The sequence below is a fragment of the Telmatherina bonti genome, assembly GCF_933228915.1.
Source record: "Telmatherina bonti genome assembly, chromosome: 6".
Lineage (NCBI taxonomy): Eukaryota > Metazoa > Chordata > Actinopteri > Atheriniformes > Telmatherinidae > Telmatherina > Telmatherina bonti.
Window position 1 is genome coordinate 9,407,925 of NC_136624.1, and position 25,479 is coordinate 9,433,403.

General features: G+C 44.9%; 1 protein-coding gene across 1 annotated transcript in view; it reads right to left on the minus strand.

The window, feature by feature from the left end:
• Positions 1-15,014: 15,014 nt before the first annotated feature.
• shq1 (SHQ1, H/ACA ribonucleoprotein assembly factor) overlaps positions 15,015-25,479 on the minus strand; it is a gene marked incomplete at its 3' end in the record, with an annotated part of 41,687 nt that continues 31,222 nt past the window's right edge. Inside the window, exon 12 of the mRNA XM_079242857.1 lies at positions 15,015-15,393. Coding sequence (XP_079098983.1) covers positions 15,015-15,393 — 379 coding nt within the window. The remainder of the gene's footprint in view (positions 15,394-25,479) is intronic.

Sequence of the window (25,479 nt, forward strand, 5' to 3'; positions counted from 1 at the left end):
ATACATCTCAAACTGAGGAGATGATGGTGGATTTTTTTACCTGTTGTAATGGAGGGGGGCGGCATTGAGGTGGCCTAGACTGATAAATACCTGGGTGTTATAAATACCTGTGTGTCCACCTGGACATAAGCTGGACTATTTGCTGCAGATGCTGGATATATAAAAGGACAGAAGCTCTTCTTTGTGTGATGGATGAACTGCATGACAGTCAAAGTGGTCAGGAAGTGTGTCAGTGATGGGGAGGACTCGAACTCTGCTGGAAAAACTGGTGGAGAAGAATCAAGATGGAGGCCATCATCAGGAACAGTAGGTCCCCACAGACTGACCACATTTACCAGTCAGGATGAGAGAGTTTCATTTAATTTTCCATGGAGTTAAACAGACATAGTAAAGTTTAACTCTTTACTTTTGTTCCAAAGATTATACCAGAAGTGCAGGACAAACTTGTTGCTGTCTGTTGATGTGTAATAAATATCAAAGGTTATGGCCAAAAACCTGTCTGCTCCACTTATTTCCACTGACCTGTGAATTCTGCTCAGAAAAATCTAAATTCTTTTTACAGCAGCTCAGATATTTACTTTCCCTGGTAACTACTTTCATTATTGAGTGATTCAGTTATTAACTTGCCCTAAGATGGACAGGTGAACTGTCCAGGGTGTACCCCGCCTTTCACCCAAAGACTGCTGGGATAGGCTCCAGCTTCCCCACGACCCTTCATCCGACAAAGCGGGTAGGATAATGAATGAATGAATGAGTTATTAACTCAGCTTTTAGGAACAAGTTGTTGTGCTTTGGACTCTTTGTGTCTCTTTAGTTCCCATTTCCTGTTTTATTTTTGTAGTTGTTCTTGTTTGGTTCCTTCATCTCTGGTTTCCTGTTCAGCTTTCCAGTTCATTAAGTTCACCTGGACTCAATTAGTTGATTCATTACACCTGTCTCTTGTTCTGTTTCCCTGTATTTATGCCTCTTGGTTTCTGTTTCCACTGCTGGTTCATTGTGTTAGCTTATCTGTAGTTGCTTTTTGTCTACGTCCTGTCTTCTGATCACTTTAGTTTTTGGATTAAAACTTGTTCCTGCAACTCGTCTGCCTCCTGCTACTCTGTTCCTGCCCTTGGGTCCCCACACCTCCACGTACCATGACAGTAGTCAGTAAATATAACTAATTATTCCCAACAACACTGGATACAACATGGTGATGAACACCCTATCGGTCTGCGATACGACATGGTAATGAGGGCAGAGACACGCGAGTAACACAATAAAGGCACAACAACATACTTTTCTTGTTAGACTAAAAACAGACATTTAAAGATGACAAAATGTTTGTTTTTTCCTCCAAACTGGTGTCCAGAATCAAGGTCTGTTCTCAATTAGGGTCCGTCTCGATGCCTTCTGTCACATTCTTGAATCGTCCAACTGGCTTTATGGTTGCAAGGTTTGCCAAGCTGTACATTTCCAAGAATGAGCTATCTGGCACAAGACTCGCTATTATATGCTGTGTTCCATTTCTCCTCTTACCGTCTCACTTTTTCCCTGGTAAAAACACAAAGAATAAACCGGTTTATTCGCTGCGGCTTCAATGACCCTTCAGAGAGGAGCTGGATTCTGAATCCCGGCTGAGATCTTCGTATGAAGAAAACTGCTGAACTCGACTCTTCAAAAAGGTCCCAGATGTTGGATTGATGCTTTACCTGCACTTAAACATATGCAGAGGTATTTCCTAGACTGGTACTGCCAAGTTCAAATTACTATGAAACCTCTTTGTTTACTTTTGATTTCCAGTCTGACTGGTACCAAATGACCTGCAGACATGCAGCCAATCAGAGCACTGAATCAAGCAACTAGTGCAGAACAGATGTGCATTGTAAAACTCATACAATAACAGATTGCTGGTAAATGACCGTGTCTCAGTGCTGCTTGTGATAACCATGGCTCAGCTAGGAAAGGTAGCAACATTAAAGACAAAATATTACTTTTACAGGCTTGCATCAAGACATATCTATAAAAGATAAACAGATTAGCTGCCGAGCCAGAATAAATGTGTTTAAACAGGAAGACAGAGTAGATATCATATATGAATCCAACAAGTATGGACAAGTCTGATGAGATTTGCCCCAAATTCTTTAGCTTAATAGCTTTTTGTTGTCACTGTTGTTGCAAATTCTTGCTAAGTGATTAATGCATGAATCTGGTGGTTATGGCTTGGAGTTGGTGGAGCTGGGATCTTGCTCTCCAGACCAGAAGACGTTGCCAATTTTATCCAAATTTGAGAAATTCAAGAGATCTCTAAGCTCAGCGTTTCACCCAGGAATTGAACAAAGCCAAGCTAGCTGCCAAAACAAACACACTGGGTAATGCTAAGCTCACAGACACTTAGCTTTTTTATCCATTTGCTTAGCCGCTTAGTCCAGTTCAGGGTTGTGGGTAAGCTGGAGCCGATCCCAACAATCATTTGGCGAGAGGCAGGTACACCTGGACAGGTCGCCAGGGCTTTATTGTTTTCAGATATTTATTATTGTTGTCAGCACATCAAGTGCAATTTTGACCCCCTAAATACCCATGAAAACTTTTGAAATTTGGCACCCTCAACAAACCCGGCAAAAAAATTAGATAATCTATGGTCCGCATAGACTTAAATGCCAAAACGGCTCTACAGCGCCCCATAGACACGGGAAAAAAATCCCCAAATGAATTGGGTTCCGAATGTCTACGCTGACGTAAGACAACAAAATTTGACACACATGTGTAACGCCCCCAAGACAAGCAAAAAAGTCAGTCAAACACCTGTTGTCATGGCAACGGGGTGTCCACCATCTTGGAGTTTACACCATTTTTTACTCCATTTTTTTGCTCTTCACACACATTGTATTTGAGCAAAATAGTCTGAGAGGATTCATGCGATTGATTCCAAATTCAGTGAGAAGCTTCACGACAAGTTAGAGACCAAACGATGTTGAAATATTTCTTAAAGGACAAACCGTATCTCGGCATGAGACACAGTTTACTCACATCCCCATAAATAAAGGGGATCTGCACCAAAACTGACAGCATTCATATTTGTTAGGTCCCTAACACACTACACTATGTAGCGTTAATCTAAATAGGTGTATGAGATGGGTGGTGGGGGCCATGGGGCCCAGACCCAATGGATGCCGCTTCTGGCTTTAATTTGATATGATATGCTGTAAATTAGAAATTCTCATCCTGCATGAGCAGAAACTGTTTGATGCTTCTTGTCAACATGGAGCAAACCTTCTGAGGAATGTGTCCACCTTGCTGAAATCTATTACATACAGGAATTAAGATGGGGGTCCAACCAATTCATCTTTTTTTTCTTGTATTGCAGTATTTCACATCATCTCAAGGCACTTTTAGAGATGCAGTTAATTTTCTTTGTCTTGATGAAATGCCTCTTAAAATAAAAGAGAGAACTTAATGTCAGCTCCGTGGGGAAAGAGAGGTTTTATCTCATAATTCCAGGGTTTGGAAGGAGGTCGTACCCTGATAAGATTAATAACAGAGCCGGTGCCGTGTCCTGATGCTACCCCCGGGTGGAGGAGAATGTTTCTGATCTGTTGATATTAACCCACAAGTGCAACTAACACACTACAGATGTGTGAAAGCTGGATTCTCCTGAGTCAAAGCCTGGAGACGAACGCTTTGTGGGCGAGCGCCTCATTGATTCTGCTCTGGAAAGATCGGTGTGCATCAGCGTTGTGTAGAAGGCTGGGATGTGTTAAACAGGAACATACTGTATGTTTTTATCATGACTGCAACGGCTGCGCTTCCATCACCCTGCGTCTGAGATCAGAGGATGTTCTGGCTGCGAGCACATATATTACCCAGCAGCCACCTCTTCTGTCTTTGATCTTCTGGTGAATCTTAATGTTATCTGTGATAATAACTGCTGTTATCTTTTCCTTTAAACCATTTGAAATATTGAGTTTTATTTAGCCTGGATAATCTTTTCCATCCTTTGAAAAGATTAAAATACTTTATATTGATCAGATTATTCACTTTTATAGCTTTTATGTTACAGCCATCATTTAGCATGATCGAATCAACGTCCAGGATCGCCTCCATGGATGCTGTTTGGTACTGGATTTAAATGTCCAGAATAGACCCTGAAGTACAGAACAGAGCAGTACCAGTGAATGTGGAGTTTGTAAGGGGAGGGGGTGTTAAAGAGCAGTTTGATACGAGCTCTGAGTGAGATTTACCAGCCGAATGTGCCGAAAGCTGAGTGATCATCTGATGGGGGTCAGCTGACCAGGCCATATACTGATTATGATTAGGAACTAGCCCTACGATGGACTGGCGAACTGTCCAGGGTGTACCCCACCTTTCGCCCAAAGACTGCTGGGATAAGCTCCAGCTTCCCCACGACCTGTCATTGGACTAAGCGGTTAGGATAATTAATGAATGAATGATTAGGAGCTAAAGCTACACTACGAACCGTTTCAGACGTTTAAGATGGCGCTTAGATCCAGATTCTAACATTAAAGATGATCTCTTGGCAGAAATAAGATTTATTTTTCCATTTGACCAGATTCAAACTGGTCCCAACATCTCATTATTCAACGATGGAATCCAGGAGATCTGAACCTTCAGCAGCAGCTCCTCCACCATGGACGCCATGATTTTTTATGTTAGCCAGGTTTCAGTGTCTGCAGCTTGCTGACCAGTTCAGTGGAGCTGATGGATGGAGCTGAATGCCAGGCTGAAGCTGATAAACGGCGTCCTGATGTAGAATTTGGCGCTTTCCAGATGTCGGAGGACGGCGTGGAGGCAATGGAGATGTGTCATCTGTGAACCTCGTGCACAGAAAATATTTAAGAGCTAAGTGGCATTTAATGCCCCAATGGCTGCAGGATACTGGATGCTTTCCAGTGTTTGTGTGGGAGTGAGGAGGTCATGGTCAGGTAGAGGAGCAGATAAAAATCATGGCAGCGGTCCTAGAACATTTGTTCAGCGACTCCTGGTTGTTTCCAGTGTTTTCTGTAGTCACAGCCAATCAGAAGATGAACGATAAAAGAAAAACTACATGATGGAACTATACGCTGGTCCAGCTCTGAAGAAGGACACGAGTCAGATTTCTCCCCCTTTCCTAGAAAACCTGCAGGTTCAGATGAATCCTTACTGCCTCCAGCAGCTCAAAGTCCTGCCCAGCACAAACACGTAATAATCAGCCGGTTTAACCCAGCTGAAGGTCAGTCAGCAGCCGCTCATCCAGGGGTCAAAGGTCAGCGCTGTTCTGAGGCTTGTTATCTGACTCCTTGTTCTGCGTTTTACATGCTGAGTCAGTCGGCTCGCAGCAGACGATCATTTCCTTTCTGGTGCAACATTAACATAAAACACACGTGTTTCTCCGCTGGCGTGTTGATCCTGTGAGCTGTCGCTGATGTTCATGCAGGTGCTGACGGCAGAGCTGAGCGTCTCATGACCCTGTTAACATGCTTCTCCTGCCTCGGCTCGCTTCTGGTTGACGTGAAGCAGAAAGTAAAAGGAAGTGGAAGTGAGATTTTCTTCCTTTAACCTCCTCAACGCTTTCTCTGTGCAGGTAAATCGTCTGTTCTGGCGGTCAGTGTCGTCTTATGTAGATGTAATCAACAACTCCCGTGCTGAAGAGCAGCCATGGATGCGTGACACGCCAACAGAGCGCTGGCGTGGGTGTTTCACGCTCCTGGTTTAGTGGAGCAGAGGAGGAAGGAGGACAACTCTTTGCACATCAGCAGAATGAGAAAGAAAGACTCGATCAAACTCAGATTTACATGGAAACATGTTTGTTTGAAAATTGTCGCTGTGAGTCTTGGGGACCGGATCTTTAGTTTCTGTGCTTAGTATGGGGACCCGGGACCGGACCCGTGATCAGGGCCGGTTGGAGCCAGAATTTGGTCCACATTGTCGGCTAAACATTAGATCCAGTTAGGGTTGGACTCCAACAGGTCGGATCTCCGTATGAATGATTCGGTTCAGAACGTTTGTGGACAGAATTTCTAGGTTCTGCTGAGATATTGAGGGGGTCTGCTTTGGTGGTCTTGGATCAGACCTCTGTTTTCGGCTGATGATGTGGTTCTGTTGGAATGCATCAGGATGTGATCTCGCAAGACTCTTTACTTCCAGATCCAAGACCATGTCCCTCAGCCAGGAAATGGTGGAGTGTCCTCTCCAGGTCAGGGATGAGGTCCACATGAAGGAGTTCCTGTATGTCAGGGTCTTGTTTAGGATCGAGGGAAGGATGAAGCAAAAGCTCTACAAGAGGATGGGCGCAGGTCTGCGGTCAGGTGGACTCTGAATCGGCCTGTCATGGATGGATGGATGGATGATTGACAGAAAGATGGACGGATGGATGGGTGATTGACAGATGGATGGACAGATGGATCATGGACAGACAGATGGATGGATGATGGACAGATAGATGGATGGATGGATGGATGGACAGATAGATGGATGATGGACAGATAGATGGATGAATGGATGGATGGAAGGATGATGGATGGATGGATGGATGGACAGATAGATGGATGATGGACAGATAGATGGATGAATGGATGGAACTGGAACAACTAATACAGGTTGAACGCAGCCGAACTCAAAACAACATGAATATATATATATATATATATATATATATATATATATATATATACATATATATATACATATATATATGTATATATATATATATATATATATACATACATATATATATACATATATATATGTATATATATATACATATATATATGTATATATATATATATATATATATATACATACATATATATATACATATATATATATATATATATATATATATATATATATATACATACATATATATATACATATATATATATATATATATATATATATATATATATATATATATACATATATATATATATATATATATATATATATATATATATCCATCCATCCACTTTCTAAACCGCTTAATCCAATTCAGGGTTGCGGGGAAGCTGGAGCCTATCCCAGCTGGCTTTGGGCGACAGGCAGGGCACACCCCGGACAGCTCGCCAGTCCATCGCAGGATATATATATATATATATATATATATATATATATATATATATATATATGTGTGTGTGTGTGTGTGTGTGTGTATGTATATGTATATGATGATTTAAATAATCAGATGGACTCTGAATTGGTCTGTCCTATGGACAGACAGATGGATGGATGGATAGATGGATTGATAGAAAATGGATGGATGGATGGCTGGATGGATGATGTACAGACAGACGGATGGATGGATGGATGGATGGATGGACGGATGGATTGATAGAAGATGGATGGATGGATGATGAAGGATGTACAGACAGACAGATGAATGGATGGAGGATGGATGGATGGATGGATTATGGATGGATGATATACAGACAGACGGATGAATGGATGGATAGATGGATGGATGTATAATGTACAGACAGATGGATGGATGGATGATGGATGGATGGATGGATGGGTGGATGATGTACAGACAGACGGATGGATGAGGTACAGACAGATGGATGAATGGATGATGGATGATGTACAGACTGATGGATGGATAGATGGATGATGTACAGACAGATGGATGGATGGATGGATGGATAGATGGTTGGATGGATGATGTGCAGACAGATGGATGAATGATGTACAGACAGACGGATGGATGGATGGATGAGGTACAGACAGATGGATGGATGATAGATGGATGATGTACAGACAGATGGATGTTTGGATGGATGGATGATGTACAGACAGACGGATGGATGGATGGATGAGGTACAGACAGATGGATGGATGGATGGATGAATGATGTACAGACAGACAGATGGATGTATGGATGAGGTACAGACAGATGGATGGATGATAGATGGATGATGTACAGACAGATGGATGTTTGGATGGATGGATGATGTACAGACAGACGGATGGATGGATGGATGAGGTACAGACAGATGGATGGATGATAGATGGATGATCTACAGACAGACGGATGGATGGATGGATGAGGTACAGACAGATGGATGGATGATAGATGGATGATGTACAGACAGATGGATGGATGGATGGATGGATGGATGAGGTACAGAGAGATGGATGGATGATAGATGGATGATGTACAGACAGATGGATGGATGATAGATGGATGATGTACATACAGATGGATGGATGGATGGATGGATGACGTACAGAGAGATGGATGGATGATAGATGGATGATGTACAGACAGATGGATGGATGGATAGATGGATAGATGAATGAGGTACAGACAGATGGATGGATGGATGGATGATGTACAGACAGACGGATAGATGGATGGATGGATGGATGGATGATGTACAGACAGATGGATGGATGGATGGATGATGTACAGACAGATGGATGGATGATGTACAGACAGACAGATGGATGGATGGATGGATGATGTACAGACAGACAGATGGATGGATGATGTACAGACAGACAGATGGATGGATGGATGGATGATGTACAGACAGATGGATGGATGATGTACAGACAGACAGATGGATGGATGGATGGATGATGTACAGACAGACGGATGGATGGATGGATGGATGATGTACATACAGATTGATTGATGGATGATGGATGGATGATGTACAGACAGATGGATGTTTGGATGGATGGATGATGTACAGACAGACGGATGGATGGATGGATGAGGTACAGACAGATGGATGGATGGATGGATGAATGATGTACAGACAGACAGATGGATGGATGGATGAGGTACAGACAGATGGATGATGTACAGACAGATGGATGTTTGGATGGATGATGTACAGACAGATGGATGGATGGATGGATGAGGTACAGACAGATGGATGGATGATAGATGGATGATGTACAGACAGACGGATGGATAGATGGATGAGGTACAGACAGATGGATGGATGGATGGATGGATGATGTACAGACAGACGGATGGATGGATGGATGATGTACAGACAGACAGATGGATGGATGGATGGATGATCTACAGACAGACGGATGGATGGATGGATGAGGTACAGACAGATGGATGGATGATAGATGGATGATGTACAGACAGATGGATGGATGGATGGATGGATGGATGGATGGATGAGGTACAGAGAGATGGATGATGTACAGACAGATGGATGGATGGATAGATGGATAGATGAATGAGGTACAGACAGATGGATGGATGGATGATGTACAGACAGATGGATGGATGATGTACAGACAGATGGATGGATGATGTATAGACAGACAGATGGATGGATGGATGGATGATGTACAGACAGACGGATGGATGGATGGATGGATGGATGGATGGATGGATGGATGGATGGATGATGTACAGACAGACAGATGGATGGATGATGTACAGACAGATGGATGGATGGATGGATGATGTACAGACAGACGGATGGATGGATGGATGGATGATGTACATACAGATTGATTGATGGATGATGGATGGATGATGTACAGACAGACGGATGGATGGATGGATGAGGTACAGACAGATGGATGGATGGATGGATGAATGATGTACAGACAGAACGATGGATGGATGGATGAGGTACAGACAGATGGATGTTTGGATTGATGATGTACAGACAGACGGATGGATGGATGAGGTACAGACAGATGGATGGATGATAGATGGATGATGTACAGACAGACGGATGGATAGATGGATGAGGTACAGACAGATGGATGGATGGATGGATGGATGATGTACAGAGGGATGGATGGATGGATGATGTACAGACGGATGGATGGATGGATGATGTACAGACAGATGGATGGATGGATGGATGGATGATCTACAGACAGACGGATGGATGGATGGATGAGGTACAGACAGATGGATGGATGATGGATGGATGATGTACAGACAGATAGATGTTTGGATGGATGGATGATGTACAGACAGACAGATGGATGGATGGATGAGGTACAGACAGATGGATGGATGATAGATGGATGATGTACAGACAGATGGATGTTTGGATGGATGATGTACAGACAGACGGATGGATGGATGGATGGATGGATGGATGAGGTACAGACAGATGGATGGATGATAGATGGATGATGTACAGACAGATGGATGTTTGGATGGATGATGTACAGACAGACGGATGGATGGATGGATGATGTACAGACAGATGGATGGATGGATGGATGATCTACAGACAGACGGATGGATGGATGGATGAGGTACAGACAGATGGATGGATGGATGGATGAGGTACAGACAGATGGATGGATGATAGATGGATGAGGTACAGACAGATGGATGGATGATAGATGGATGATGTACAGACAGATGGATGTTTGGATGGATGATGTACAGACAGACGGATGGATGGATGGATGGATGGATGGATGGATGGATGAGGTACAGACAGATGGATGGATGATAGATGGATGATGTACAGACAGATGGATGTTTGGATGGATGATGTACAGACAGACGGATGGATGGATGGATGATGTACAGACAGATGGATGGATGGATGGATGATCTACAGACAGACGGATGGATGGATGGATGAGGTACAGACAGATGGATGGATGGATGGATGAGGTACAGACAGATGGATGGATGATAGATGGATGATGTACAGACAGATGGATGGATGATAGATGGATGTTGTACAGACAGACAGATGGATGGATGGATGGATGGATGGATGAGGTACAGAGAGATGGATGGATGATAGATGGATGATGTACAGACAGATGGATGGATGGATGGATGATGTACAGACAGACGGATAGATGGATGGATGGATGATGTACAGACAGATGGATGGATGATGTACAGACAGACAGACGGATGGATGGATGGATGATGTACAGACAGACAGACGGATGGATGGATGGATGGATGGATGGATGATGTACAGACAGACAGACGGATGGATGGATGGATGGATGATGTACAGACAGATGGATGGATGATGTACAGACAGACAGACGGATGGATGGATGGATGATGTACAGACAGATGGATGGATGGATGGATGATGTACAGACAGACAGATGGATGGATGGATGGATGATGTACAGACAGATGGATGATGATGTACAGACAGACAGACGGATGGATGGATGGATGATGTACAGAGAGACAGATGGATGGATGGATGGATGGATGATGTACAGAGAGACAGATGGATGGATGGATGGATGGATGATGTACAGAGAGACAGACGGATGGATGGATGGATGGATGATGTACAGAGAGACAGACGGATGGATGGATGGATACATTTTGACACGTTTGTGCGGGATCGTGTTGCGTTTTTAGTCATTTGCATGATGACGCGGGGCTGCGTGATGTCAGACTGATGATTAAATAATCTTCATTGAACTAAAGAAGCACAAACCCATGAGCGCAAAGCGATGCTGTCAACACACACACACACACACACACACACGCTCGTGCTACGGTACATGCAGCCACACACGTACAAAAATGCGCGTGCCCGCGCGCTGAAAGGAGCATTTCACTGCTTCCTTTGTGATTATAAGTATGAAGACGTTTAGATAATCCTCCTGTCGACCCGCGGCGTTCACGCGCACGCGCTCATCCCCTCATCATGTCAGTCAGCTCAGCAAGAAGAGCAACAAAGCCAGAAGGGCTGAAGGAGCCTGGAGCGGAGGAGCTGGAGGAGCCAGACCCCGAAGACCACCTGGTCCAGTTCTTCCTGAGGGTCATTAATCTCCTGAAGCAGCAGAACCACTTCAGCTCTCAGAGCAGCCTGGAGTTTTCTGCTCCAACCAGCCGGAATGAAGGCTGAAGTGGAGGATTTGCTCTTCTGGTGAAACTGAACCCAAACAAGGCAGGAGGAAAACATCTCACAGGGGGTTTATTCAGAGGAATGAGGCCAGCTTCTTCACCTGATTTCAGACGAACCTGGTGAAGATTAACGTGGAGAATCTCCACCTGCAGGGTTTCTGTCTGCACTTTTTACTTCTTCAGTGAAAAGATGAAGATTTTTACATGTAAAACATCTGCTGAAAATTTACACATTTAAAGAGAAGTTTGATTTTTTTTTCCCCTAATAAACAGATTTAAACCTCTGAACTGTTTTCCTTCAGCAGAGAAAACAAACTTACCAGCAGACTCCAGTTGCACACACTGAACTCTGATTAAAAGCAACTCCATGCACACAATTGGAGACAAAATGACTTAACCTCCACTGCAAATCAGGTTTATTGGAAAAATGTACAAATAAATGTAATAAAATATAATAAATCAATCAAACTAAACAACTCAGCATAATACTCCTAATTCAACAGAAAATACAACTTTCAATGACCACCTCAGTAACCGATTCCACTTTCTGGACGTTGCAGATCCGTCGCTGGACATAGCAAACGGAGCAATATCAGCAGAAACCTCAGGGGGCAGTGTGGAGCAGGATGGCTGACATGTGACCAGAGAAGAAGACTCCACACCGCCCTCTGGTGGGGAAACTGGCTTCATGGCAACGCGAGGAACCCGTGGAAGCATGACAACGTTAGAAATGACGCATTTACGTGAATCTGGGAGCAGAATCGGATCTTCAGACATGTCTGATATGAGCTCCTGGGCTAAAACCTGGACCCGGTCCCGGTGGAGGGGTCACTTCAGGGAAAACTGTCTGCAGACCTGAAGTCAACCTCAGAGACGGAACATGGAGACCACTTTAAGATGAGAAACGACAGCAGAGGCCCCTGTCATTTAATCAATATAAAACCTCATTGGGGGCCCCCCCCAGCTGCTTGGCCCCCAGGACTCACAGCTCTGGAACAAAATGAGGTTTTAAATGATCCCACGTTCACAACTTGTCATCATACAGCGATGATGGCGGTCCGCTCCCCAGGGGGGGCGTTGTTGTGTGGATGTCTTCCCCTCGGGGCCGTTGCTGGATGGATGCGTCCTCCATGGAGGCGTTAAAGTCATCATCCATCTCAGCAAGTCGATACTGCAGCCATCCCTGCTGGTGTCCTGAATCCGTCTCCTCCAGCCGGCTGCAGACCATCAGGATCACAAAAACCTGATCAGTTCTACACGTGCCACTTCCAAACTCCACTATTCAGTTCTAATAATCAATACAGGCCCAACTGGGGACCCGGATCAAACCAGTTTCCTGTGGACTTTGGTAGAGCGGAGTTGTTTGCGGGCTGAGTTAGTCCTCAGCTAACCCTGATCCTGCAAACGCCTCACTGCCTTCATCCTTCTGCTTCTGTTTGTTTTCTCTCCTGTTTGACACGCTGATCGTATTGAGTTGTGTCGGCGCGTCTTTTCACAGCAGACGGATCAATCACAGCGGCGTATGCTGCCATCCCGCTCAGCGGAGTCTCCGGCTGCGGTCGGCGCTTCAGGTTTACTGCAAAGCAACAGCTGCAGCCTGAACATAGATATAAACAAGCTAACAGAGATGAGCATTAAATACGTCCAGAAGAAGCAGAAGAAAGGAGAGAAACAAAAGAAACAAAAGAAAAAAAAAGAAGTGAAAAATAAACGTGTTCAAGTAAAAATAAAGTTAAATCTGGATTTTAATAAAAAAATATTCTGAAAAATGTCGTTAAACTGGACCAAAGCACCAAAATAAAAGTAGCGACGTCCAGATAAAAGAAAATTCCTGAAACACGGAAAACATCCAAACAAAAGATCAAAATACTGAAGAGCCTTTAAATCCCATGTTTAATAAAAACTCCAGAACAGGGACTAGAAGGTCTGAGAAAGTCCTGGTACAGATCCTTCCAGATGTTTCTCCGGTTTTCCCTGTCTGGAGAGACTCTCAGGTCCTCCAGGTCCTGGATCAGCTGGAGTCTGGAGAGACTCTCAGGTCCTCCAGGTCCTGGATCAGCTGGAGTCTGGAGAGACTCTCAGGTCCTCCAGGTCCTGGATCAGCTGGAGTCTGGAGAGACTCTCAGATCCTCCAGGTCCTGGATCAGCTGGAGTCTGGAGAGACTCTCAGGTCCTCCAGGTCCTGGATCAACTGGAGTCTGGAGAGACTCTCAGGTCCTCCAGGTCCTGGATCAGCTGGAGTCTGGAGAGACTCTCAGGTCCTCCAGGTCCTGGATCAGATGGAGTCTGGAGAGACTCTCAGGTCCTCCAGGTCCTGGATCAGATGGAGTCTGGAGAGACTCTCACGTCCTCCAGGTCCTGGATCAGCTGGAGTCTGGAGAGACTCTCAGGTCCTCCAGGTCCTGGATCAGCTGGAGTCTGGAGAGACTCTCAGATCCTCCAGGTCCTGGATCAGATGGAGTCTGGAGAGACTCTCACGTCCTCCAGGTCCTTGATCAGATGGAGTCTGGAGAGACTCTCAGATCCTCCAGGTCCTGGATCAGCTGGAGTCTGGAGAGAGTCTCAGGTCCTCCAGGTCCTGGATCAGATGGAGTCTGGAGAGACTCTCACGTCCTCCAGGTCCTGGATCAGATGGAGTCTGGAGAGACTCTCACGTCCTCCAGGTCCTTGATCAGCTGGAGTCTGGAGAGACTCTCAGGTCCTCCAGGTCCTGGATCAGCTGGAGTCTGGAGAGACTCTCACGTCCTCCAGGTCCTGGATCAGATGGAGTCTGGAGAGACTCTCAGGTCCTCCAGGTCCTTGATCAGCTGGAGTCTGGAGAGACTCTCAGGTCCTCCAGGTCCTGGATCAACTGGAGTCTGGAGAGACTCTCAGGTCCTCCAGGTCCTGGATCAGCTGGAGTCTGGAGAGACTCTCAGGTCCTCCAGGTCCTGGATCAGCTGGAGTCTGGAGAGACTCTCAGGTCCTCCAGGTCCTGGATCAGCTGGAGTCTGGAGAGACTCTCAGGTCCTCCAGGTCCTGGATCAGCTGGAGTCTGGAGAGACTCTCAGGTCCTCCAGGTCCTGGATCAGCTGGAGTCTGGAGAGACTCTCAGGTCCTCCAGGTCCTGGATCAGCTGGAGTCTGGAGAGACTCTCAGGTCCTCCAGGTCCTGGATCAGATGGAGTCTGGAGAGACTCTCACGTCCTCCAGGTCCTGGATCAGCTGGAGTCTGGAGAGACTCTCAGGTCCTCCAGGTCCTGGATCAGCCTCCTGCAGCCTCCTGAAGGTGAGGGAGGACCTTCTCCTGTCTCCTCGGTGAGAGTTCTGGGTTGGATGGGAGAGAGGAGGGAGGTTTGGGACTGGAGAGGGCTGTCCTTACATGTCTCTTCCCCTCCTCCTGCTCCTCCTCCTGCTCCTCCTTCTTCAGACTCTTCGCTTTCGCTGGATGAGTCGCTGCCCTCGCTGGAATCTCCCGTTTCCTCCTCCTCCATCACCATGACCGCTGCATCCTCCAGCTCATCCAGCTCCAGGTCCAGGTCTTTCTTCCGCAGCGAGGCTTTCTGTAACGTCGCCGCCAGAGACGCCACCTTCTTGGACCTGCAACGGGAGACAGGAAGGAATAAACCCGCTGCACAACTCAGAGGAAAAACATGAAAGAAACATGAGCTGATCCGTGTTACCTAGTCAACAGAGGTGCCGACAGACAGACGGATTGATAATAATCATAAAATATTCTGTTAGATTTAAAACGCAGCTTTTAGAACAGCTGAGACTCTGCAGAGGAGAATTAATCTATTAAAACCAGAACAGAGGACAACTTTAACACGGTGAGTGTGTGGCTACATGGTAAAGGACCATCTGAAGTGTGTTTTCAGTGGTGATTTGTGGAGTGGGAGAGCGTCTATGGTATGGAGATTAGGGGCCCCCCAGGGGGGCTGCGTTGTGGGAGAGGGGGTAAGAAGCGGAGGAGGAGCGAAGTGAGGAGGCAGTTCAGATTTGTGTGGTGGAGCCAGAATGGGAGGTGTTTGGATGTAATGTGGAGAACATGGAAGGGAATTCTCTGTTTTATGGGGAGCTGTGAAGTTGTTAGATGATGGGGGGTGGCCTGGGGGGGTGGGGGGTATGAGTGGTCAGGGTCTGTGTGATGATGCCTGGGGAACTACAGCTTCTGGAGGGATTTGTTGGGGGGAACCAAAGAGAAATGGGATGGAGTAATCAATCTGGCGGGTAACAAGGCGGTGGACAAAGATGGCTGCTGTTGGGGGGCGAGAAGGGGGCGAAGACCAGAAAGGTTTCTCAGATGATAGTATGTATGTCAGGTGATATTATTGATGGGAAAGTGAAAACATTGATAAGGACGAGACCCAGACTCTTCACCCAAGGGGAGGGAAGGACATTTCAGTGGTTGTTGGAAGTGGACAGAGTGGGACATGTCCACCAGGGGTACTTTGTTGTGGAGAGATGGTCAGGGAGGCGGGTGGGAGTGAAGAGGAGGGTTTGGTAGAGGCAGAACTGGGCGTTGTTAGCGTAGCAATGGAAATGAATAATGTGTCTGTGGAAAATGTAACCGAGTGGAAGTTTATAGACAACAAGGAGGGGCTCCAGGACAGACCCTGAGGACCCCCAAAGCAGACACCGGAATTATGTGCTGCCAGAAAAGTAAGAGGTGAACCAAACAGATGACAGACTGTGAGGTCAGGAAGGATGAGAATGAACAGTGAACCAGAACCTGAACCTCTGATACTACAGACCGGATAAGATCTACAGTCCGATCCCTCCTCTGAACACGGAGTCGAACACAATCCGCAGAAACTCAATAAAACATAGATAACGAAGGCTCTGGATCTCATCATCCGAACAACACACTTCCACATCTGTAACTAAGAGGATGAACAGCCGGCTCATGAACAGGGATCTGCTGGACCTCATGAGCCTGGGAAAGAGGAACGTGGGGACCAACGCTGCAGAAGAAAACTGCTTCATCTCCTGGTTGATCCAGGATCTGAGTAAAACCTGGATCTGCTTCCTACCCTGGTGGTCTGGAGTTGATCAGAGGTCCATTAGAACTTTTACATAATTCTTCCACATCTTATGACGAGACATGACAGTGATTGAAAAGTGGGAGTCTCCTGGTTTGGACCAATGAAAACCGGGGGTCTCCTGGTTCAGCCCAAAGAGAACTCTGGTCCAGATGGACACTGGAGGTCTCCAGGTTGCGACAAAAAAAACCCCAAACAGGGTTCTCCTGTTTAACTGAGGTCACAGCTTGGAGTTGAACTCTGCCCTCTGGTGAACGGGTTAGGGACTTTGAAAGCAGTGACGTCTTCAACAGGAACGTAAATAACTCCTGCTATCGTCCAGGTTTGCTGCATTCTTCACATCCTAATCTTTTAAAACTTGTGTTTCTCATCTCCTTTAGTTATGGAGGGATAAAATAGAGGAAAAACAGTTTGGACAGAAGCGAGTACAGGCTGCAGTCCCACTGCCGAACGTCTCCTGACATTAAGTCTAAGAGAAAATGCTCATTAAGCAGAGCATCTAAGGACGTTCCTGTCCTGTCAGTTCAGTTTTACGGGGGTGTCCTGCCGCCGGTGCAACAGGCTGCTGAAAGAGCTGCAGCCCACAAGGCCATCAGGTGGTGTGGAGACCCCTGCCTGCACATTATTCACACTGGGAGAGCCTGCCACGCTGCCAAAAACTGAAGTGGTTGTTATTCGCCCCTCAGTGCAGTTAGGGCATGTGTGACACCCCTATCGCCATGGTGATTACCAGCTGACCTGTTTGGGTCATCGCCATTCAGACTGGGTCCATTCAGAGTGCTGGTCTGCGTACTACTATAAGAGGTTTGTTTGGAGGGGGGCTACTTTTCATACGTGCGCACACTTCACTCCTCTTGCCCTCTTTGGCCCAATTAATCCACCGCTGAGCAGCAGGACGGCTCCTCATTACCGTGCAGCTCTAACGAGCTGCTAGATGGTTCGTGCAGAGGCTGCAAATTCATTTCGAAGAGCGTCTTTGTAAACGGATCTTATTCTGCTGCTGGATCATGTGCACACATTCTACCAGGAAGAAAAAACAAAAGGAAAAGAAGACTAAATGGGAGGAGGGGCAGAAAGACGCAAGACAATAATCCAACATTCTGACAAGCGTTTCATGGTTTATTTATAAAACCACACTGATGAGGCCAGAAACCAGATAGAGATTATCCCCCACTTATTATTTTGTCATAGTTCAAATAAAAGAAAGAAACAAGCTGATCATGTTCTAACTCAGTTTTAGTCCCTAAAACATTCAGCCAGCCAGAGAAAGAGGGTTTATCAGACCTCTATGTAATGAAGGAACTCTGTAACCTGGACCAGGCCTGTGTTAACCTTCTTACTGGATTCTTACTGGATCGCAGCTGTAAGAGGAATTATATTTAATTATCTGTTGAGCTGCAGATAAGAGGAAGGTCAATATATCTGGTGTTTGGGAGTCTGAACAAGACCTGATGGATTTTTACTCAGAGACGAGGGACCCTATCATCTGGTAAAAACAGCCTTTATTCAGAAGTTAATCAGCCGGTGGAAAAATCTGTTTATAGACTTTTTCTGAAGTTTTTCATTTTACAAATCTTGGAAAAGTAAACTTTTAAATAAAGTCAAATATAAAGTACACTTCACAATTGTCCTTCTTATTCTATTCTATTGTCTCATTAGGTAACTAGATTTATGGTAGTAATGCGATTCCACCGCAAGGTGCCAGGAAAAAGAAAAAAAAAACATGACACTATTACTTATCAATTCTGGTTCTTGTTCTGTTCTGGACTATCAGAACCATGGTACTTTCTGGTGAATCAACCCAGGTTTACACGTGTTTCACCAGAAACAAAGAGGGAGGAGTTTATTATTCAGAACCTAAGTGGGAGGAGTTTACTAATCAAAATCAAAGTGGGAGAAATTTAATATTCAGAACCAAGCGGGAGGAGTTCGTAATTCAGAACCAAAGTGGGAGGAGTTTAGTATACAGAACTAAAGATGGAGGAGTTTACTAACTAGAACCAATGAGGGAGGAGTTTACTAACCAGAACCAAAAAGGAAGGACTTTACTAACCAGAACCAAAAAGGAAGGACTTTACTAACCAGAACCAAAGCGGGAGGAGTTTACTAACCAGAACCAAAAAGGAAGGACTTTACTAACCAGAACCAAAAAGGAATGACTTTACTAACCAGAACCAAAAAGGAAGGACTTTACTAACCAGAACCAAAGCGGGAGGAGTTTACTAACCAGAACCAAAAAGGAAGGAGTTTACTAACCAGAACCAAAAAGGAAGGACTTTACTAACCAGAACCAAAAAGGAAGGAGTTTACTAACCAGAACCAAAGCGGGAGGAGTTTACTAACCAGAACCAAAGTGGGAGGAGTTTACTAACCAGAACCAAAGCGGGAGGAGTTTACTAACCAGAACCAAAGCGGGAGGAGTTTACTAACCAGAACCAAAAAGGAAGGAGTTTACTAACCAGAACCAAAAAGGAAGGAGTTTACTAACCAGAACCAAAGCGGGAGGAGTTTACTAACCAGAACCAAAGCGGGAGGAGTTTACTAACCAGAACCAAAAAGGAAGGACTTTACTAACCAGAACCAAAAAGGAAGGAGTTTACTAACCAGAACCAAAGCGGGAGGAGTTTACTAACCAGAACCAAAGCGGGAGGAGTTTACTAACCAGAACCAAAAAGGAAGGACTTTACTAACCAGAACCAAAAAGGAAGGAGTTTACTAACCAGAACCAAAAAGGAAGGACTTTACTAACCAGAACCAAAGCGGGAGGAGTTTACTAACCAGAACCAAAAAGGAAGGACTTTACTAACCAGAACCAAAGCGGGAGGAGTTTACTAACCAGAACCAAAGCGGGAGGAGTTTACTAACCAGAACCAAAAAGGAAGGACTTTACTAACCAGAACCAAAAAGGAAGGAGTTTACTAACCAGAACCAAAGCGGGAGGAGTTTACTAACCAGAACCAAAAAGGAAGGACTTTACTAACCAGAACCAAAGCGGGAGGAGTTTACTAACCAGAAATAAAGAGGGAGGAGTTTACTAACCAGAACCAAAGTGGGAGGAGTTTACTAACCAGAAATAAAGAGGGAGGACTTTACTAACCAGAACCAAAAAGGAAGGAGTTTACTAACCAGAACCAAAGCGGGAGGAGTTTACTAACCAGAAATAAAGAGGGAGGAGTTTACTAACCAGAACCAAAGTGGGAGGAGTTTACTAACCAGAAATAAAGAGGGAGGACTTTACTAACCAGAACCAAAAAGGAAGGAGTTTACTAACCAGAACCAAAGCGGGAGGAGTTTACTAACCAGAAATAAAGAGGGAGGAGTTTACTATCCAGAACCAAAGTGGGAGGAGTTTACTAACCAGAAATAAAGAGGGAGGACTTTACTAACCAGAACCAAAAAGGAAGGAGTTTACTAACCAGAACCAAAGCGGGAGGAGTTTACTAACCAGAAATAAAGAGGGAGGAGTTTACTATCCAGACCAAAAGAGGGAGTTTACTAACTACAACCAAAGAGGGTGGAGTTTACTAAACGGAACCAATATGAGAGGGAGTATGAAGTATTGAAATTCTTCCAGAATGTAGATGAACATGAACCTCTGCCAGGTAATGCGAGCAAATTGCAGGTCGATGCACATTGGGAGAGAGGAGCATCTGACACATGATCCATCAACAGATTAGCAATTACCTAGCTTTGTTAACGAGGGAAGGTTGATGTTTGAGACGCAGAGAAAATAACAACCATGTCTGAAAGGACAGTTTTTCTTCTAGGTTTCTGAACCATCAAGACTGAAGAAAACAGATCACAAATTCTACATTTTCTATCTGCACCCAGTAGTTGCTCAGGAGAACAGTGGAGAGAAATATCTCTGTGATGAAAGCTGAAGTTCTGTCTCCCAAGTACAAAACAACGTATGGCGGTATCAAACACATGGCCTGGAGCCAAAATCAGACCACCAGATGGTCAAATCTGGCCCCAAAGATACATTTAATAAATGTTCAAATTAAAAAAGATATTAAGTGTAATATTGTCATAAAAGTAATTAATCTAATCTAATAAAATGAAAAAAAATCAATATTTAATACATAGGTGTCAAACTCTGGCCCCCCAATTTTGGTCCACAATGTAATTATTTTAGGCCAATGGGAAGGAAAACTCCCAATACTTGCAGGACTGCAGGTCTTGGGGACCAGAGCTGCCCATCCCTACTCTAGTCCAACGTCCTGGTCTCCATTAACAAACAAAGGATTCAACTTCTGGTCTCATGTGGTCTCATGTGGACTCTGCTTCGTCTCCTGAGGAGGCCACTAAGTATGTGTGAACACTAAAAACCGCTATAATCCTCAGAGTCAGAAAGTAACCGCAGCCGAGATCCCCAAGCCCCGAAGTGACAAATTGCTTTTTCGGGAGAGAAGAAGACATGACTGTGACCTTTAGCGATGAGGATGAGGAGGGTGCAGTCCATAAGGAGCCTTCGTCTGTGCCAGGCTCCAGAAAACACACGAGGGCTTCCTGTAGCGCGGAGCCTCCTAAACACTTCAAACACTGCTCTGTATTCTCTTTCCCCCGTGGGAAGTCATTATTGAGTTAGCGTTGGAGAGGCGCGCTTGTTTTCTCTCCTCTCCCTCCTCTCTGCGGTGAGAAAGGCTCTGCCTGCGGTGAATACAAAAGCTCCGGTCCAGGAGGGGGAGGGATAATGTTGTACACAATCCAGTCATTACTGCACTGCTGTTGTGGCTTGCCTTCATTAAACTGAGGAGGGGAGGCTTTGTCAAGGTTGGAAAACTTCAGGCGAGACAAAGACACCTCCATCTGCCAAAGTCTTTGTACGAGGACGAGGAGAGAGAGCGAACAGCGGCGGGTCTGAAAGAGCTGAGCTAAATTACAGTCTCACATTTCTTTCATGGGGCTGGTTTTGGATGAAATATCATTCGGTCTTTTTATAAAGCTCGTCTTCACCTATAAATCTGTGTAACATAAGCAGAGCAGATCGTAAACGCTTCATTCCCTTGCTGGGAGGGATAAAGGCCGACGGCGGGAGCAGCGATCCATTGGAGGGACTGAATGTCAGAGCAGTCAGAGAGATCGGAAAGAAGTCTAAATCCAAATGAGAAACATGGATGCATTAATCCAATGAGAGCAGAGTTTAGCTTAAAACATGTTGCATCAGTCAGATGTTGCATCTTTTGAGCAATTAGTTGTGATGTTCCAGTATACGTAAAATTCTCATTTATCTTGCAACCGTACCCTAATTAGGTAGATGAGTATGACTCTGATAAAGATACACGTGTCGGCTTTATTAAAGTCATAGGCACCTCAAAACAAGCCTTATCCATAAAAAGCTGTTTTAGGTCAATATTGCTTAATTTTTTTGGGTTAAAGACGCACGACAGAACTTTTGCGATTTTCCTGATCAAGCGCCTCCTATAGACGGCTAATTCAACATCCATCCTGCGTCCTACCTGACCGGTTAGCTCTCTTCAGCCAGCAAGACGGTCTTACAAAAACTCTTGTTTTGTCTCTTTCTCTCTTTTAAACTTCTTGTGTTTTGTTGCTGAATCAGCGACGTTGTATGTTCAAAACAGACCAAGCATCCAACTGCGGCGGTTTAAAGTGAAACCTCTGGGGAAGTGCCAAAAATCTGCAGTTCCCCCTTCATCCACTAGGGGCTCCAAAACAGAGCAATTCCTCGTAGACTCCCATGTTAAAAAGGCCAACTTCACGGCAGAAATAAACATGTTTACAGCCTGGTATGAAAATCCATTTTTGGTTTAATAGGTCAAGTTTACCTTCATGACAACTGTGGGGGGAGTGAATTTTTTTCTTACTCGCCCGTTTAAAAGTAATTTAATCTCGAAATTCAGCACATTTAGGGGTGTGTCATTTTGACTGACAGGTACCCAATCCCCCGCTTCAAGTAAGATTAATGCAGAACAACCGCGGTTTTTAGCCGGTTAGCAATGTGACTTAGCTTTAGCCAACTGACCTATGTTAGCTGGTTAGCTCCTGTTAGCTCCTGTTCCTGCTCGGGGTTAGGTTGATAAGTTCTTAGCTACAAGCAGCTCGGAGTTTTTTCGATGTCAATCATCCACCATGACGCTCACAGCCCCCCTCTCAGCTCCACCTCTTTGCCCATATTTGTATTTTCCGGGCAAGACGACACGCATGCCCCTGCCAAGATGGCGATGGTAGGAACCGCCCACCGAGCTTCAAATCTGCTCGTCAGAAACTTACGGGTGACGTCACGGAGACTACGTCCATCTTTCTGTATACAGTCTTTGGAACAGAAAGTGTGTTTTCTAGTGTGAAGTGAAACTGCTGCAACGTCATGTTGTATCTTGGATGTAAATGTATAATTTCAGATTCTCAGCCTTGGGACGCTGCTGGGCAGCAGCGGCTCTAGAAATGCACATGGTAGATGTCACTGTGTCATCGAACAAGCCCGAGACGCGGAGTAATGAGGTCAGAAAGCTACGTAATGTGTTTTTAAGCTTATTGTTATTTTCCAAGTGGTTTGGTTATTTCTTACTTCATAAAAAACTTTGTTGCAGTGTGGGATATTAAAACTGATTCAGACATTTTCTCTTCAACCAGATGAGTGAAACAGAACAGAAGCTGATGGAGAACAGTACTAACTACAGTATTATAGGATATTACTGAAGAACAGAAGAGGAATATCATGCATCACCAGCTACACTGCAATCTGATGAAGCTGTAAATGTTGAACATGGATTAATGTGTTTAATATTAAATATTCTCAGATTAATTAATGCCAACATCTGTAAGACGTTGCAGGACTTGTGCTAATTAGTTTCTTACAAGCGGTCCGGCCTCCTCGCAGCCTCCAGTTTGGCTGTGTGTTAATCTTCACACAGAAAAATGATGGCGCTTCCATTCCGCTTTCCTGGTTGGAGGTTTTAATGACTTTACTGGTTTGTCTGACAGGATACTGCTGCATTTGTCTGAAGCTACAAACACAATCAAACATCCTGTAAGTGTGTCTGCGATGAGCAGGCGTAACATCTGCAGTGGCTCCACGCTGACAGGAAATCTGAACGACTTCTCTTTATGTCTGTTCCTCCCAGCAGGACCTCGCTGGAACTCCATCAGATCTTTATCCACTACAAAGCTTTCAGAATGGCTTTCTGACAGCTGAGTGATGCAGCCTGGTGGCCGTCTTCCCAACAGACATCTGGGTGAAGCATCTCCATGGCTGCTCAGTGGGACTGGCAGATGGAACAACTGGATAAAACTGTAGGTCTCAAAAGGAATCTTTGTGACCCAAAAAGTTGTCCATAAATGTCAACATCTGATTAAAAGATATTTACATGCAAGTTAACATGTCTGGTCGTGCTTCCAATGCATTTCTTATGTTACACGCAGAGTAACCTGCGTGTAACATTCCAACAGAAGCATTTAACTTGTCAGTGCACAGTGGTAAACCAATAAGCCATGGTTGGCAGACTGTTGGTCTGGACCATAGACTGTATATAAAAAGATGGACAGAACCTCCGTGACGTCACCCGTAGGTTTCTGAAGAGATGTATTGAAGCTCGGTGGGCGGTTCCTACTATCGCCATCTTGGCAGGGTCATGTGTGTCGTCTTGCCCAGAAAATACATGGAGGTGGAGCTGAGAGGGGGGCTGTGAGAGTCATGGTGGATGATTGACATTTAGCAAACTCCAAGCTGCCTGTAGCTAAGAGCTAACCGAGCTAACCTGGAGATAACAGGAGCTCTTCAGCTAACGTAGGTAAGTGGGCTAAAGTTAAGTCACGTTGTTAACTAGCTAAAAAACGCGGTTGTTCTACATTCTTCTTACTTGAAGCAGGAGATTGGGTACCTGTCAATCAAAAGGACACGCCCTTAAATAGGCTAAATTTCTAGATTAAATTACTTTTAAACGGGCGAGTCAGAGAAAAATGTACTCCCCCCACAGTTGTCATGAAGGTAAACCTGACCTATTAAACCTAAAACGGATTTTTTTTTACCAGGCTGTAAACATGTTTATTTCTGCTGTGAAGTTGGTCTTTTTAACATGGGAGTCTATGGGGATTCGCTCTGTTTTGGAGCTCCTAGTGGATGATGGGGGAACTGCAGTTTATGCACTTCCGCATAGGCTTCACTTTTTACCACCAGAGGTTGTCGCTTGGTCTAAACCAACCCACCGTCCTCCAAGACAGAAGCTGCTTCTTCTTGCAGGTTCCTTGCAGGTGTGCAGAACCAGAGGAGTTTATTCCACCGCCTTCTCTTGCCAGAGTGGAAACAGCAGCAGTGTTAATTTCACACCCAACTCTACAATGACTGGACTGTGTCCTCTCAGCTGTTATTTGTGAGGACACACTCCTCTCTGGAGAATTCCAAAACAATGTTCCAGTATGGATGATTCACATGTTCACCTTGCCTATGAAATAAACTGCATGATTCCCTCTATTCTAAAAGATCTCATGAAAATGATCATGGTTAAATGGATCTCAAGATGAAAAAAGCCTTAAGAGCCACATTACTAAGCAATATGACGCATAATTGTCTTCAGCAACATTTCTGCTTTTGTGGGGGTGGTGTGAGGGGTGATTTTGGTCCGACCCTGCGGATTAAATCATGGCAAAGTCTTTATGAGGCTGTAAATCTGAGACCAACGTCAGTAGA